Below are 15,584 nucleotides of genomic sequence, written 5' to 3' on the forward strand. Positions count from 1 at the left end.
ACTTGGGGCACACCAACATAGAAGGGAGGCAGGCAGAAGAGAATGAGAGAACTTGAATTCATTTCAGGGACACGCAGAGATTCAACAGATTCCAGATAAACACTCAAGTGGTAAATGAAAACAATACTGGTGACCTGTAATAGTTCTTAGTCTCTTTACCTATAACATCTTGAATCTTAATCCAAGTGGCTGAAAAACACAATTGGTATAAATTTACAAATTTCCATTATTGTTGCTGCAAGGTGATGAGTTCGAGGGGGAGGAGGGGGCGGACAGGAAGGGGGCAAGGACAAGTTCAGACAGGAAAAACAGATGTGAGTATCAGGTATTCTTATGGAGTTTAACAAGTGCCCCAAAAAACTAAGGTCCTCATTGTGTATTGGTTTACGGACAAAAACATACACAAATCCACCTTACTTATAAAAACAACAAGTATAGGTTTTACAAGGTAGTAAGAAGATACGGAAATCACCAACAAGAGTATACAGTTTTGTCATCTTATTGAAAACCATTCAAAGGCCTAACACTTTTCATAATTTGAAATATTCCACTGAGATGAAGTGAGAAGGAAAATCAACACACATTCTTAACAGACACAGACTATTCTCTAAACATCAGTCTAATCTCAATAACTCTATTCTGGTAAAAAAAAAAAAATACTGTGAAAACAAGGGAACCATTTGGGAATAGTGGGATGTGTCAAAGAGTACCATTTCTCTCTAACCAAGCGGGAGAATTGAAAATACTCCCCCCCACACACTTACATTGCTCCATTGGTATAGACAGTATCGCTTCCTTCCACATACTGCACCTGAGCTGGGTACACGTGTTGTACCTGCTGTACGGTCTGGACCTGCTGTACCTGGAAAACAAATATTAGGAGCACCGTAAGAAGCAGATACAACAGAACACACAGCCATGGCGTTAGATTTGCCTCAAGGATTTCTCTGGGGTGTTAAAACCTAGGAGCTTCAAGGTAAGTGCACGTTGGGTCCAAATCAACCGAAGCAATTATGTTGGATACATTCTACACCATTTCTGCAGGTGTAGGTTGCAGACGTACGTACTCCAAATATTTAGGGTGAAAAAATCTGGAAGCTCCTCACTTATTTTGATGATTTGTGAAGTTCTCTTCAGTCGGTCTGCTAAAGCTAAGTTCATTTTTCAATTTAAAAGATTCACGGGACACCTGGCTGGCTTAGTCAGCAGAGCACGAGACTCTTGATCTCGGGGTCATGGGTTGGAGCGCCGGGTTGGGCATAGAGACGACTTCCAAAAAATTAAAAGATAAAATGAAATAATTCACGACGGCAAATTTCATACACTCAAATGTAGAAAAAATACTACCATAAACCCGCTGGGCTCATCAAGATAAATAACTGCTACCAGCCCTCCCCTTTTAACCCCTTATAGGATTATTTAAAAGCAAGTGCAGAGATTTTTATCACTTCACTGTAAAAGATTTCATTTGGCTTCTGAGAGAGAAGGGCTATTTTTAACATGAACACGATACTAGTATTACATATAAAACATTAACAATTCTAGGATATCATCTAAAATCCAGTCATTGTTAGATTCTAACTATTCCAACTTGAGCAAACCCAACTGTAATGTATAAACTGTATTTTGTATATTAGATATGTAACATAGAAATTCATTTTCATTTTAAAATTTCACTTGGGTTTGCTCAAGTCAGGATCCAAACAAGGTCTGCAGATTATATTTGGTTTATATTTCCTCTCGTTCTCCTCTAATCTCTAACAATCTCCCATCCTTCTTATCCTTGACTATTACTTATTGAAGAAACTGGATTATTTGTCTTGCAGAATTTCTAGAATTCAACACTTGGCTGATAGCATCCCTGAGGTGTCATTTAATAAATTCCTCTATCTCCCATATGACCTATAAACTGGTAGTTAGACTGAGGGCCTTGCACGGGTTCAATATTTGAAAAGCTGTGTACTGCCTATCACGTCACATCAGGTGCTGACAACTGGCTGTCTCTCCTTCCGCAGTGTGACATATACTCGGTGGGGTCAGGTGTGGTCAGCTACATCCACTCATCCTCTTCATGTTTTACCTGACAATATTAGTAGCCACTGATGATCGTTTTCTAGGGCTAGTTTTGCAATTCATAAAGGCTATAACTTTGGTAGTCTGATTCTATTATTCCTTCTTCATGTATTAGTAGACTTCCATAAAGAAATTCCCCTCATTAATTATCTGGTTGCTTTGAAAGAAGGTTCGTATAGGAAGAAGATAAATACTCGATTCTTCTTCTTAGCAGTACTCAGAATAAGGATTTATCGCTCCCTTCCAAGGTAAGCAATGTGGTTTGGGGGCGGTTTGGTCTGTATCTTCATGATTCTTGGCTGTTAAGCATATCTGATGTTTTTCAATCACACCAGGGTTTTGGTGTGGGGGGAGGGGGAGCGGTAACTTGTCCCTTCTCTTGACCCATGGTAGTCCCTTCAAACCGGATTCTGGATCTCGTGACATGATCACAGTAATCTTTCTTACCTCCCTTGCTTTCTGCTGTGATAAGATATTCTAGACTTATCTCTTACATTTTCTGTCCTAGATCTAGAAGCAACCTTCTCTTCCAACAGCCTGGCTCCTAGTAGTTAGGAGTAATGTAAATATGTAAAAACTGCTTAGGAAGGCAATTTACAAACAGACAAACCATTTGAAAACTCTGTGATTTCGTCTATTTCTATGTCTATTTACCCACGGAAAAGTTGCTGGACAGTATTATTAAAAGATACTGTTTATAAGAGCAAAAAGTTAGAAGGGAAAACCTCAATGTCTGAAAAGCAGAGTGATTAATTAGAAGAAAACCCTTCTGTAGACTATATGGCTAATGTTAAAAAACAAAACCGGATTCAAATTGATATGTAAGAGCTCTAACATGTTATCACATAAAAAAAGTACATTGCAAAACAAAGCTTGCAGAATTTCTTTATGTTTAAAAATATGCATATATCTAATTTGTGTGGACATGCATATATAAATTTATACAAGTATATAAAGGAAAACAGCAAGGATTCACATCAAACTCCCAAAAATGGTTACTCTGTTGAGTGACATAAAATGAGACGGGAGAAGTGAGGTAACTAGCGTCTTTTATTCTGCATATTTATATTACTCTTGGAAATTGTAAAATGAAAATGAATTCCTATGTTTCATACATAATATATAAAATACATCAATCAGTATGTGGAAGAAGGACTTCCAATTCTGGCTATGATGAAATAAATACTATTAGAAATGCCCTCCCCACACCAAACAAGAAGGAAGCTGGACACAATATGTAAAACAATGTTTTCAGTCATTTGAGAAAAGACATCATAACAGCGTGATCCTTCAAAAGTAGAGAAACAAACAAGGTCACCCTTTAACGATCCCAGCTTTTGAAATGGAGGCATTTCCCAGACTGCTGAGCGGGAAGGGAGGAACCAAGTAGAGCACTGTGATCTCACTAAGGGGAGGAGACAGCTATCAGAACTGGGGAGGTTGGGGCAGCTGAAATTTGGGAGCACCAGCAGAGAACACATTAAGCAGAGAAAGAGATCCAGAAATACTGAAAGAGATCGCCTCAAGTCTGATGCTGAATATGAAAATGCACACATGTAGGGCACAGAGATATTCAGGTTCTAACCAGACAGAGTGAGGTGACCTTATTGAACATCCAGGGCATTCTGTAGAAACACCAGAAGAGCAAAGCCCTAGTAGTCGGGCTTAACTAGCTCTAGAGTAAGACTACTTCAGGGCCATCTTAATAAAACCGAGAAATAAGCCTTGAAAAGATCCAGGTGATTCACTTAACTGCCGATACAAAACAAAGTTTAAAGCTTTAAAAGGAAGACAGCAAAATCCAGACATACAAAACTAGAAGAATCAAAATGTCTAGTACCCAATAAAAAATTACTAGACATGGGAAGGAGCAGGAAAATGTGACCTACAAATAGGAGAAAAAAAAAATCAATCAATAGAAACAGATATAGAGGGGTGCCTGGATGGCTCAGTCAGTTAAGCGTCTGACTTCAGCTCAGGTCATGATCTCACGGTCCGTGAGTTCGAGCCCCGCATCGGGTGCTGTGCTGACAGCTCAGGGCCTGGAGCCTGCTTCGGTTTCTACGTCTCCCTCTCTCTGTGACCCTCCCCCGTTCATGCTCTGTCTCTCTCTGTCTCAAAAAATAAATAAACATTAAAAAAAATTTTTTAAAAAGAAAGAAACAGATATAGAAATGAAAGAGAGGAAGGGGCAGAGACTTTAAGATAGTTATAAATAGAAAAGATTTAAAGGAAAGCACAAATATGATGAGAAAAAAAGAAAGAAGCTATGCGGAACCAAGTAGAATACTGAAAAGTACAAGTTGAAAGACATAATATCTGAAGAGAAAAATTCACTCACCGGGTTTAAGAGCAGACTATATAATGCAGAGGCAAAGACCAATTTGAAAATCTAGCAATAAAAACTATCTTCCATGAAGAAGAGAGACAAAAAAAAGAAATGAGGAACAGAGAATCAGTGAACAATGGGACAACATGAAATGGTCAAACATACTGCATTTGGAGTCACAGAAGAAGAACAGAAAATGTAAGTTGAAGAAAGAGCAGCAGAAACTTTTCCATATTTGATTCAAACTGTAAACACGCAGATCTAAGCTCACTATGCACAAATATATAGACAAAGAAAACCACTTCAAAGTATATCACCACTAAAAGTGTTAGAAATAGGGGCGCCTGGGTGGCTCGGTCAATTGAGCGTCCAACTCTGGTTCGGGTGATGATCTCGCGGTTTGTGAGTTCAAGCCCCGCGTCAGGCTCTGTGCTGACAGCTCGGAGCCTGGAACCTGCTTTGGATTCTGTGTCTCCCTCTCTTTCTCTCTCTCTGTCCCTCCCCTGCTTGCACTCTGCTCTCTCTCTCTCTCTCAAGTAAATAAGCATTAAAAAAAAAAATACTTTAAATAAATAAATAATAAAAGTGCTAGAAATCAATTGTAAGGAGAGAAATTTTTAAGCAGGCAGGAAAAGGACACATTGTAAACAGGACATCACATATGAGGAGGAGTGGAAGATCCCCAGTTAGAAATAACGCACGCACAAGCCAAATGACATCTTTAAAGGCGTGAGGAGAAAAAATCTCAACCTAGACTTCCATAGCCAGGGAGGTGTCCCACCAAAATGAAGCGGAAACCTTGTTTCAGGCAAAAGCTGAGCAAATTCCTCTCCAGCAGACCGACCTCCGGTGCAGCTAATGACAAAGGAAGTTTTTAGAGCTGAAGAAAAATAAAACAGATGGAAACTGGGGTCTATACAAAGGAAATGAGGGTCACTAGATGTAACAGGTTTGCAGGCAAATTAAAGTGTTTCTCCTTTGTTTCCTCATCTTTTAATTTCTATAAAATATAACTGACTATGTAAATATAATAACAACGTGTAATGGAGTTCGCCACAGATGTAGAAGTGAAATGTATGTATCACTAAAATAGCACAAAGGACAGAAGAGGGAAACGAAAATAGGCTTTCGTAATATTCTTTATGTTAAGTGGTATAATGTTACATGAACACAGGTTATGACAAACTACGATAAGTACCAAAAATCCTGGAACAACTATTAAATTTAAAAAATAGTATAGCCAACAGTGGAGATGAAATGTAATAGTGAAAAACATTTAATGCATCCAAGAGAAGGCAGAAGCAGAGGAAATGGAAGAACAAATGGAACAAACAGGAAAAAAATAACAAGATGCTAGAATTAAATGCAACCATATTGATAATCATAGTCAATATTCCCCTTTTGAATCTCGATTGTCAGAATAGGTAGACGTGTGAAACCCAACTATATGCTCTCCATCAGAACACACTTTAGACATACAGAGACAGAAAGGTTAAAAAAAAAAACCCAAAAGAATACAGAAAAGATAAACTCTGCAAAGAGCAATCATAAGAAAAATGGAGCAGTTCTATTAGTATCAGCCAAGGTAGATTTCCAGACAAAGAAAATAACTGAAGATAAAGAGGACTATTTCATCCATAAAATTCTCAAGAAGAAATATCCTGTGTTTGCATCTAAGAACAGAGTTTCAAAACACATGAAGAAAACCAGAGAGAATTGAAAGGAGAAATAGGCAACCCACAGTCACAACTGGAGATTTCAACATCCTTCTCTCCACAGTTGACAAGAAAGACAGAAAATCAGGAAGGACACTCAAGTCATCAACCGACCTGACCTAATGGCTTTCACACGGGCATCCACAGAATAGCAGTGAGATACTCACGCTTGCTAGTGTATGTGAGTAGGAAGCATGAAAGCTGGAATGCTGAAAAAGAAAACAAACCCTAACAAATCTAAAAGAATTAAAGCAAGAGAGTAAATTCTTTGAGCAAAAGAAGAATTCAATTTGAAGTCAATGATGGAAAGGTATGTGGAAAACACTCAAAAGATGTATATGAAGAACAAAAAATACACTTTAGCCTACAGAGTCACAGAGAAAACTCACGAGAGAAATTTAAAACTATTTGCAGTTGAATGATGATGAAAATACAATCCATGGAAAGCTGTGGAGTGCAGGTACAGCTAGGCATCAAGGGAAATTTATAGTTTTACCTATTTTTATTAGGGGAAAAAAATCTCCAATGTAATAGATCTAAAGTTTCAACTTGAAGACGCTAGAAAATAAAGAACAAATTAAACTTCAGTAAGGAGGAGAAAGGAAATAAAGGGCAAACAGTCAATGAAACAGACACCTGAAAAACAGTAGAAAAAAAATCAATGAAATTTTAAACATGAAAGTAGTTTTAGGAGAAAAGTAAAGAAGACAAACTATGGATACTAGGAATGAAAGAGGAAATGCACCCGATAGACAAAAAGAAAAATGGATAATAAAGACAACTTAATGTCAACAAATTCAACTACTTGGATTAAATGGAGAAAGTCCTTTAAAGACAAAATACCAGGGTGACTGGGTGGCTCAGTGGGTTGAACGTCAGCTCGGGTCATAATCTCACAAACTCCTGAGTTCGAGCCCCACGACAACTCAGCTGTGCCAACAGCTCAGAGCCTGGAGCCTGCTTTGGATTCTTGTGTCTCCCTCTCTCTGCCCCTCCCCCACTCAGGGTCTGTCTCTCTCTGTCTCAAAAATAAATATAAACATTAAAAAAATTAAAAAAAAAAAAGATGGGGAAACCAGCATCCTACAAGCATTTCATCACCATTCCCAGTAAGGTATTTTCCATTCATCTTGGTGAAGTCTATTAAATGTCACCTTTTACTGCCTACCGTATCAACGTTCTTGGGGAAAGGAAAAAGATGATCAAATAAATTCTACAGGAAATTAATTGTCTTTTAACTTCACTGTCTTTCTCAAAAGAAATTCAGTTGCATTTCCAAAGACAAATGTTTTTCACCACTTTCGAATTGTGATGAACAACAAAGAGGTGAAAATGTGAACTGCAAAGAGATGGACAAGGTAGAATTAGTAGGAACAATGAACTATTTCTATAGTGAACTGTTCAATGAATAGAATTGACCTTGAGCTAATTTCTGAAAGGTTACCTAGTACACCAGAATGTTGGCAGTAATGAGGTCTAACTACAGCATTCTCTACCAGAAATTTAAACATTCTCTGTCAAACGAAGGGGGGAAAACTCCCCTAAAATATAAATATATGCAACAATAGATTTACATTCATAGACACTACATGAATTAAGCAACTTACCCCTGTATCCTACTGATACACATTTAAATGGAAGCGCCTCTTATTACTATTCACACATGAACTTGCTTAGTTTTGTACATTTTTGTAATTCTTATTATTTATCAAGAAGTGAATACCAAAACAAAGTACAAACCACAGGAAAATTTCGACAGAATCAGTTGGTATATTTTGCGGACAAATTTATACAAGATGTTGCTTTGGATGTGCTTCAAAAAAATTAATAATAAAATGAATCACACTTCAAAACAAATCATTTTCGATAGTAAATGAAATCATTTTTAATTGTTAAGCTTATTGGTCAGCTAAGAATAACAGTAATTTCTTCGTAAAAATGTCTTTGTTCTGTCAAGATGTTCACTGCCTTTCTAAGAGCATTCCTTATACACTTGGTTGGGACCAAACACTGCAAACCTTAGCACAGGCGGTCCTCCTAGACTTATGACGATCCAATAGGCAATAGGCACTCAGTAGAAACCATACTTTGAATTTTCAATTTCAGTCTTGTCCCGGGCTCAAGATAAGTGCTACCATGCTTTCTCGTGACTCTGGGCAGGGTGGCTGCAGTCCTGTCGGCCACACGATCATGGGGGTAAACTGATACATTCGCCATTCCATACCCAACACCTATTCTGCTTTTCTTTTTAAAAAAATTTTTTTAATGTTTATTTACTTATTTGAGAGAGAGGAGAGAGAGAGAGAGAGAGAGAGAGAGAGAGAGAGAGAATGAATGAGCAGGGGAGGGGCAGAGAAAGAGGGAGATACAGAATCCGAAGCAGGCTCCAGGTTCTGACCTGTCAGCACAGAGCCAGATGTGGGGCTTGAGCTCACAAACCGCGAGATCATGACCTGAGCTGAAGTCGGATGCTTAAACAACAGAGCCACCCAAGCGTCCCCCTACTTTTCAATTTCAGTGCACTCAATATGCTACATGATAAAGCAGTCAACACTTTCTTATAATGCAGGTTTCATGTTAGAGGACTTTGTTCAATTGTAGGCTCATGTAAGTGTTCTGGGTATACTTAAGGCAGGCTGGGCTAACGATGTCTGGTAGGTTAGGTGTCTTAAACTCATATCTGACTTAGGATATTTTCGACTTATGATGCGTTTTACGTGCATGTAACCCCATCGTAAGTCAGGGAAGATCTATACGAGAACTGTCAAAAACCGCATTAAGATGTCTTTAAAAGACCCACAAGAGATGTGCAAGAGCTCTTAGCGGATTAAAAACATGGGATATTAGAGTAGCGACGTTACAGGATGCTATGTGAGTGACCAAGGTGAAACAGAAGGAAAAGAATCCACATCGAAACAGCTATTAATAAAAAAGGACAGTAGGGAAGAGTAAGACATCCAGAGTAGTGGCAGAGAATCAATTAGAAAAGCAACCTTGTGAGGAAAGAGAAGTGACAGAACTCATTCAGTATTTCTGGACCGGTAAAACTGTCGGGAATTGAAGGGACTGAGAAAAGATAAGTCATAAAGTTGAGAGAGCACGGTGTGGGTATGCTAGACGGGAAGGCTCAAGGAAAGAAAGAGTGTAAGGGAAAAACTAATTTCCTTAACACACACAGGTAAGGAAAACAGAAATCAGGAACCTGAAACCATTTTCTTTAGTCTTGGTTAAAAGTAAGTTAAAAAGGAGATGTCAACAGGGCTATTTACTACATCTTGCAAGGAAGAACCCTACAAATATCATGAATGTTCAAAATGATTTGCAAGTAAAAGAGGTTTATAACAGGATCACAGTGAACATGGTTAAGTGACAGGACAGACTGGGGGGAAAAATGTCACTTAAATCTCTCTCATTGGGTTTACTGAGAAAAACAAGAAGTTTCCCTAGATCTTTAACATTTGTTCACCAAGTTCTTCTGCAATAGTCAATGAGGACCACAGATCTTCTAGGAAAGGAAGCCCTGCCACATCAAAGAATGCAGTGAACCTGAACTACTGGAAAACAGGGTGGTAGTAATTTAAATGACAGAATTCATTTTACCTACAAAATGGAATCTGTTGACTTACACTGTAAACTCACTCACTGGCCCTGTGTTACTTGACTCTCTCACTTACAAACTGTGTAGCTTCTTCTGTTTTTCAGAAACACTCAGATTTTGGGATATCGTTTTCTCTCGTAGTAGACTTACAGTAAATAAATGATCGAGCACATTTGAATCCAATAAACATTACAAAGCCTACTTCTTCAACAGGGCTAGGCTTCAACATGAAACTTTAGCTTTATAGGAATTTTTACCAAACTGCATGGTTGCTACGGGCAACTACAAGTTGTTAGGAAAATGTAAGAATTATTGTTATACTTGGACTTCAAGTAGAATCATATGAACACTCAAGTAGTGGTAAATACAGTCCTGCCCGCACTTCTGATGATATGACAATAGGGGACTCAATTTGGAGTGAATTAGTTCAATCATCCCCGACTGTCTATGATGGATCTCCCAAACAATCACATATCTGACTAGTAGCAAAGAGCAGAAGCTACTGGAGAGGGGTAAAGCAAGTTTCCAAAGGCCGGAGAGTGTTTCTGGGAGGAGGGAGGCGACTCAGAACAAATTTACTTTAGAACAATTTCTCAATGACATACTCGATGGATCTTACATGCAATATATCAACCTGTTTTTGTGAGTCAAAAGGAAGAATGTAACAGCTACTTCCTACGGGTAGAGGACACTTTCTTTTTCAATTTAATTAATTAATTATCAATTAATTTTTCTCAAAGCAGAGTTGACGCGCAATGTTACGTTAGTTTCAGGTATACGACCTAGAGATTCGACAAGTCTGCAGTCATGCTAGGCCCACCAAAAGTGCTGTTACCACGTGATATGGTACAATCCTATGACCATATCATTGACTATATTCCCTGTGCTGTGCCTTTCATCCCCGTGACTCACTTATTCCATAAGTACCGGAAACCTGTATCTCTCTCTCCCCTTCCCCCATTTTGCCCATCCCCCGCCCCCTTGCCTCTGGCAACCACCAGTTCTCCATATTTATGAGTTTGTTTTTGCTTGAGGAACACTTTTTTATTATGATTACAACACTGTCTTAAACATTATTTCCCTTGGGGCCCAGCAGGCCTCACGGATACTAAGATTCTACTAAACAAAGTAATAATTTCCAGGGGGGGAGGAATTTACTAAATAATAGCCTGGTGACCAGAAAGAGCAAATGAGCTAAGGACACCAAATTTACTGACTTTACGGCAGCATTAGGAGAGGCCTTTGAACCAGAAAGATCCTCCGGTCTTTCTTGTAATAAATGAAACTACAGAAACATAAAATATCAGTAAACGTAGGCAGCGCCATCAGAAGATCTACTTCCACTGAAATCAAGTTTAGAATATGCACTTTCGATGTATTTTCTGGTGCAAACACAAAGATACAGATTCATACTTGCTCTGGGTGTCTATGATAATGATGCTTCTTTCCAGGAGTAGGGATGCTCACTCCCCTGGGAGGGAGTGCTGGGAATTAGGAGAATGAGTTCTTAAGTGTTGCGAGCCGAAGCGGTGTGACCTGAGTTAACAGAACTTCTTAGTTATAGATGGTTGCTAAGCTGGTGCTGAGACCATTAATAGTGATATGCACAGCATTTCACTGGATCCTCACCAAACTCCTGAGATGACATAAAGGTCACAGGCATTTTTATCCCCGTTTAATAAGTGGTACCGTAAATACAAAGACATGGTGATAACCCGAAGACGTGATCAATGACAGGCAGCAGTGACTCCAATCCTTGAATTCTTTCCTCACATTTGTGTTTCCTGCGGGTTTAATGACCCTGGTGGTACAGAGGCAAGGCATTAAATAATTATGAACCATACCCGCTAAGAGCTTACTCCATTTTCAATGATCTTTAAATCACTCGGATCAGGAAAACGTCTCAGTCTCTACCACTTGTGACACTTAATCTCACTCTTTTTAAAGGACAGTGAGCTTTGGTGTTGGTTACTGTCAAACAAGAGCAGCCAGTCCAATCATATGATGCCATTTCATATTTACTTTATTCCATTTACGTCAAGAGATACTACTTTTTCACTTTACACAGAAATGTAAGAGTTTCTTTTTAAATGAATTCATTTAAGTGATTTTATAGAAAACTAGGAAGTAAAAAATATATACATAGGGGCGCCTGGGTGGCTCAGTCAGTTAAGCGTCCGACTTCGGCTCAGGTCACGATCTTGCGGTCCGTGAGTTTGAGCCCCACGTCGGGATCTGTGCTGACGGCTCGGAGCCTGGAGGCTGCTTCAGATTCTGTGTCTCCCTCTCTCTCTGCCCCTCCCTTGCTCACGGTCTGTCTCTCTCTGTCTCTCAATAATAAATAAACGTTAAAAAAATTTTAATATATATATATATATATCAGACTCGGGATGGAGCAAAACCCTGAGGCAGTTTGCAAAAGACAAAACAAATGCACGCTATAAATCATACTCTTAATAAAGGCAGTAATATCAAAGGACTTTCCACTTTAGAGAGATTTACATTTCATACATGAACTAAAACAGAATTAGTTACTCCATTGTACCAACTTATTAGTTAACCTACGTCCCTAAACAGAATGAGTACCAGTCATAATTCTACCATAGCAGGAGTCAAGTTACTGTTGAGGCAAGTGGTGGGTACATCATCTACTTTTTGGCAATATCGCATTTTAGTTAATCCAATTTGTTTATGTACATATATGTATGCGTGCATTTATTTTAAAAAAATTTTGAGAGAGAGAGCACAAGCCAGGGAGAAGGGCAGAGGGAGAGGGACACAGGGAAAGAATCATGCTCAGCATGGAGCCCAATAGGGGGCTCAATCCCACAACCTTGGGATCATGACCTGAGACTAAAAGGAGAGTCAGATGCTCAGCCGATTGAGCCACCCAGGCGACCCTATCCCAATATTTTTATAATAAAAGTTGTAAATAACAACAATTTCCTAAGGGTCATACAATAACAAAATCATCACGGTAAAATGTGATCGCCTTCTGTTTTATGCCCGCACTCACTTCCTGCCAGTCCCCTTCCAGGAGATAAGGACCAACCATGGGACAGCATGCATCTCTCCAATCCTCGGACCCTAAATACACCTCATGTGTAGACATGTCTCTGTCCTGACCAGGACAGTTAACACTAACTGTACCAACAGACAATACCTAAATCTAAGCGCTTTAACCCCTAAATTACCCAGCCCGCAGAGGGCGGAAGAGGCGTGGCTCCCAAGGTCATTGAGAGACCTCGGTTAACCCAAGTTCTCTCCTTGTGTCCTTTTATCATCCTGATACAGCCTTGCAGGAGGTGAGAGATCACAGAGGGGGAATCACAGCTCCTAAATGTCTTGCCTCACAAAGAGTACATGTCACTTTTGCTGACAATTCAATGCTCAGAATATGCACAGGGTCCAACCTGAATATAAGGGGAAATAGCTACCTGAACATTTTGTCTCTGACATGGGATGTTCTGGTTGGAGAATACATATACGAAGCAGGTGACATATGATGTGTTTTCCAGCTACTGGCTTTTCTTCACTTAACAATACGTCTTGGAGCTCTTCCCAAGTGTGTGTGTATGCGTGTCTGAATACACACGCAGGCACAACTATTTTTATGAGTTTCACAAGTACACCATAGTATAGATAGAGCTCAACTGATTTAATCACTCGACTAGTGATGACCATTTAGGTAACTTTTTTTTCCTAACATGAAAAAGCACTAGAAAGAAAGACTGCACCTGGTTTTTGTCAAACATTCTGTGGGGTGGATCTCTCCATATGTTTACTGGCCATTGTTTTCCATGTTCTGTGAACAGCCTATTGATATTCTTTGCTCATTTATCTACTGCATTGTTTGTCTTCCCGTAATGATTTACAGGACTCGTTAAAGATTATGGAGTTTGGGGGGGCGCCTGGCTGGCTCAGTAGGGAGAGCATGTGACTCTTGATCTCAGGGTTGTGAGTTCCAGCCCCACATTGGGTATAGAGAGTGCTTAAAAATAAAGTCTTACAAAGAAATGACATTTTTATTTGCCTGTATTTCTCATCTTTTTTTCCCTTAAACTTCTTTAATGGTGTTCATTAACTTGGCAAAATCAACCTTTCTCCTAGAAGCCTTGTGATGTTTTATGTTCCACATGAGATGATCTTCCCCTTTCGAAGATTATGAAAAACTACTTCCTGTTTTTGGTTGTATCGGCTTTGTCATTTTCAAACTGATTAGTTCTACAATCTATTTTGGATATTAATATAGAGGTAGGACTTTGTTGTGGTTTTTTTTTTCCAGATACCCAATTTTCCTCAACACCATTTATGGCACAATCCATTTATTATTTGAAATAATATATTAATCAGGAACAAAGTTCTCATTTATACATAGATCTGCCTATGTACTCCTCATCTGTCACCACTCAGTTTTTATTACTACAGCTCTGTGACAGCTTTCTGAGATCAGGTAGAACGAATTCTTTCCCCAGTGCTTTCCTTTTTGCCAAATTTTCTGGGCTATTCTCGTGTATATTCTTTTCCATTAGCTTTATAATCAGATTTTCACGTTTCAGGAAAAACCCTGCTCTGTGTTCCAGCTGGATTATACTGAATTGTATCTCATTAGAGAACGGAGGTCTTCATGTTAATGGCCCTTCACATGTGAGCTACATGCTTCACCCCAGCTGGCTGGTTACGCGTGAGCTCCTATGAAGACTAATGCAGAGTGCGGTGGCCGGCAAGGTTCCAAAAATGTTCCCACCCTCAGATTCCAGTCCCACATCCCTGGAGCTCATGAATATGGTGAGGCATCTCTCCTGTGATTATGTTATGTTATATGGCACCGTTGAGCTCAAAATAAAGTAGAACTGATCTGGCCTCAGGAGCCCTTAAAGTAAGTGGAGGGCTTCCCTGGCTGATGGCCGAAGAGGAAAGTCAGAAAGTCAACGCAGGGATGGCCTGGCCATGTGACTGTTGCTGTGCAGATGTAAGCAGAGAAGCAATGCAGGCCACCTCTGGGAAGGGAGAGTGGACCCCAGGTGACAGCCAGCAGGAAAACAGAGACCTCAGTCCCACAGCTCAAAGTAAGGAAATAAATTCTGCCAACGACCTGAATGAGCGTGGAAGTCAATTCTTCCCCGAGATCTCTAGATAAAAGCCCAACATGACACCGTAACTTCAGTCCCGTAAGACCGAGAACGGAGAACCTAGTCGAGTCCACTCAGACTTCCGACCTACAGAAAATCATGAGATCGTAAGCGGAAGTGCTTTAAGCCACTAAATGAGTAATTCGTGACACAGCAAGAGAAAACTAGTAGAGTCCAGATAGACTTCAAGGCAATTGTTACCACCGTCATTCACCTCCGTGAGTTTTCAGGATTCCCAGGAAGATACGAAATACACTCAGAAGCACTTCCCCTTTCCTGGCTTATAGTGTCATGTTATTCCCTAAATAAGACCAACATATATTTCAACCTAAATCTCTAATTTCCTCTGAATTTTAAGGCGTTGGGGAAATTAAAGCCTAGTTCTTCCTCAAAACCTTCGAATATTTAAGATACAGAGTTAATCAAAACCAAAGATATCAAAGGGCAAAAAAATTATCGGGTAAAGCACAGAATAAAATTTTAGGAAAATAATAAGTATTATCAAACCCTAGGATCCCAAATCTATTTCATGAAAGGTCAGGATATGTACAATAACTAGGGTTATTTCAGTATTTATCTCCAAATATGTGCTGACCATAATGTTTAAAGAAAAATACATTTTGGTAAAATGGTGATTGATAACAATCTCAATTCCACTCTTATAAACTCATATAACTCATTATATATACCTCATATAAACTCATATAAACATTGTTCATCTTTTGTTCTTAAGGGAA

General features: G+C 39.2%; 1 protein-coding gene across 12 annotated transcripts in view; it reads right to left on the bottom strand.

The window, feature by feature from the left end:
* RFX3 (regulatory factor X3) overlaps nucleotides 1-15,584 on the bottom strand; it is a 288,688-nt gene that overhangs the window by 119,453 nt on the left and 153,651 nt on the right. For all 12 annotated transcript variants that reach the window (XM_047830025.1, XM_047830023.1, XM_047830028.1 and 9 more), the window contains one exon: nucleotides 765-862. In XM_047830025.1, the coding sequence (XP_047685981.1) occupies nucleotides 765-862 (98 nt within the window). The remainder of the gene's footprint in view (nucleotides 1-764; nucleotides 863-15,584) is intronic.

This window comes from Prionailurus viverrinus, chromosome D4, assembly GCF_022837055.1.
Source record: "Prionailurus viverrinus isolate Anna chromosome D4, UM_Priviv_1.0, whole genome shotgun sequence".
Taxonomy (NCBI): Eukaryota; Metazoa; Chordata; class Mammalia; order Carnivora; family Felidae; genus Prionailurus; species Prionailurus viverrinus.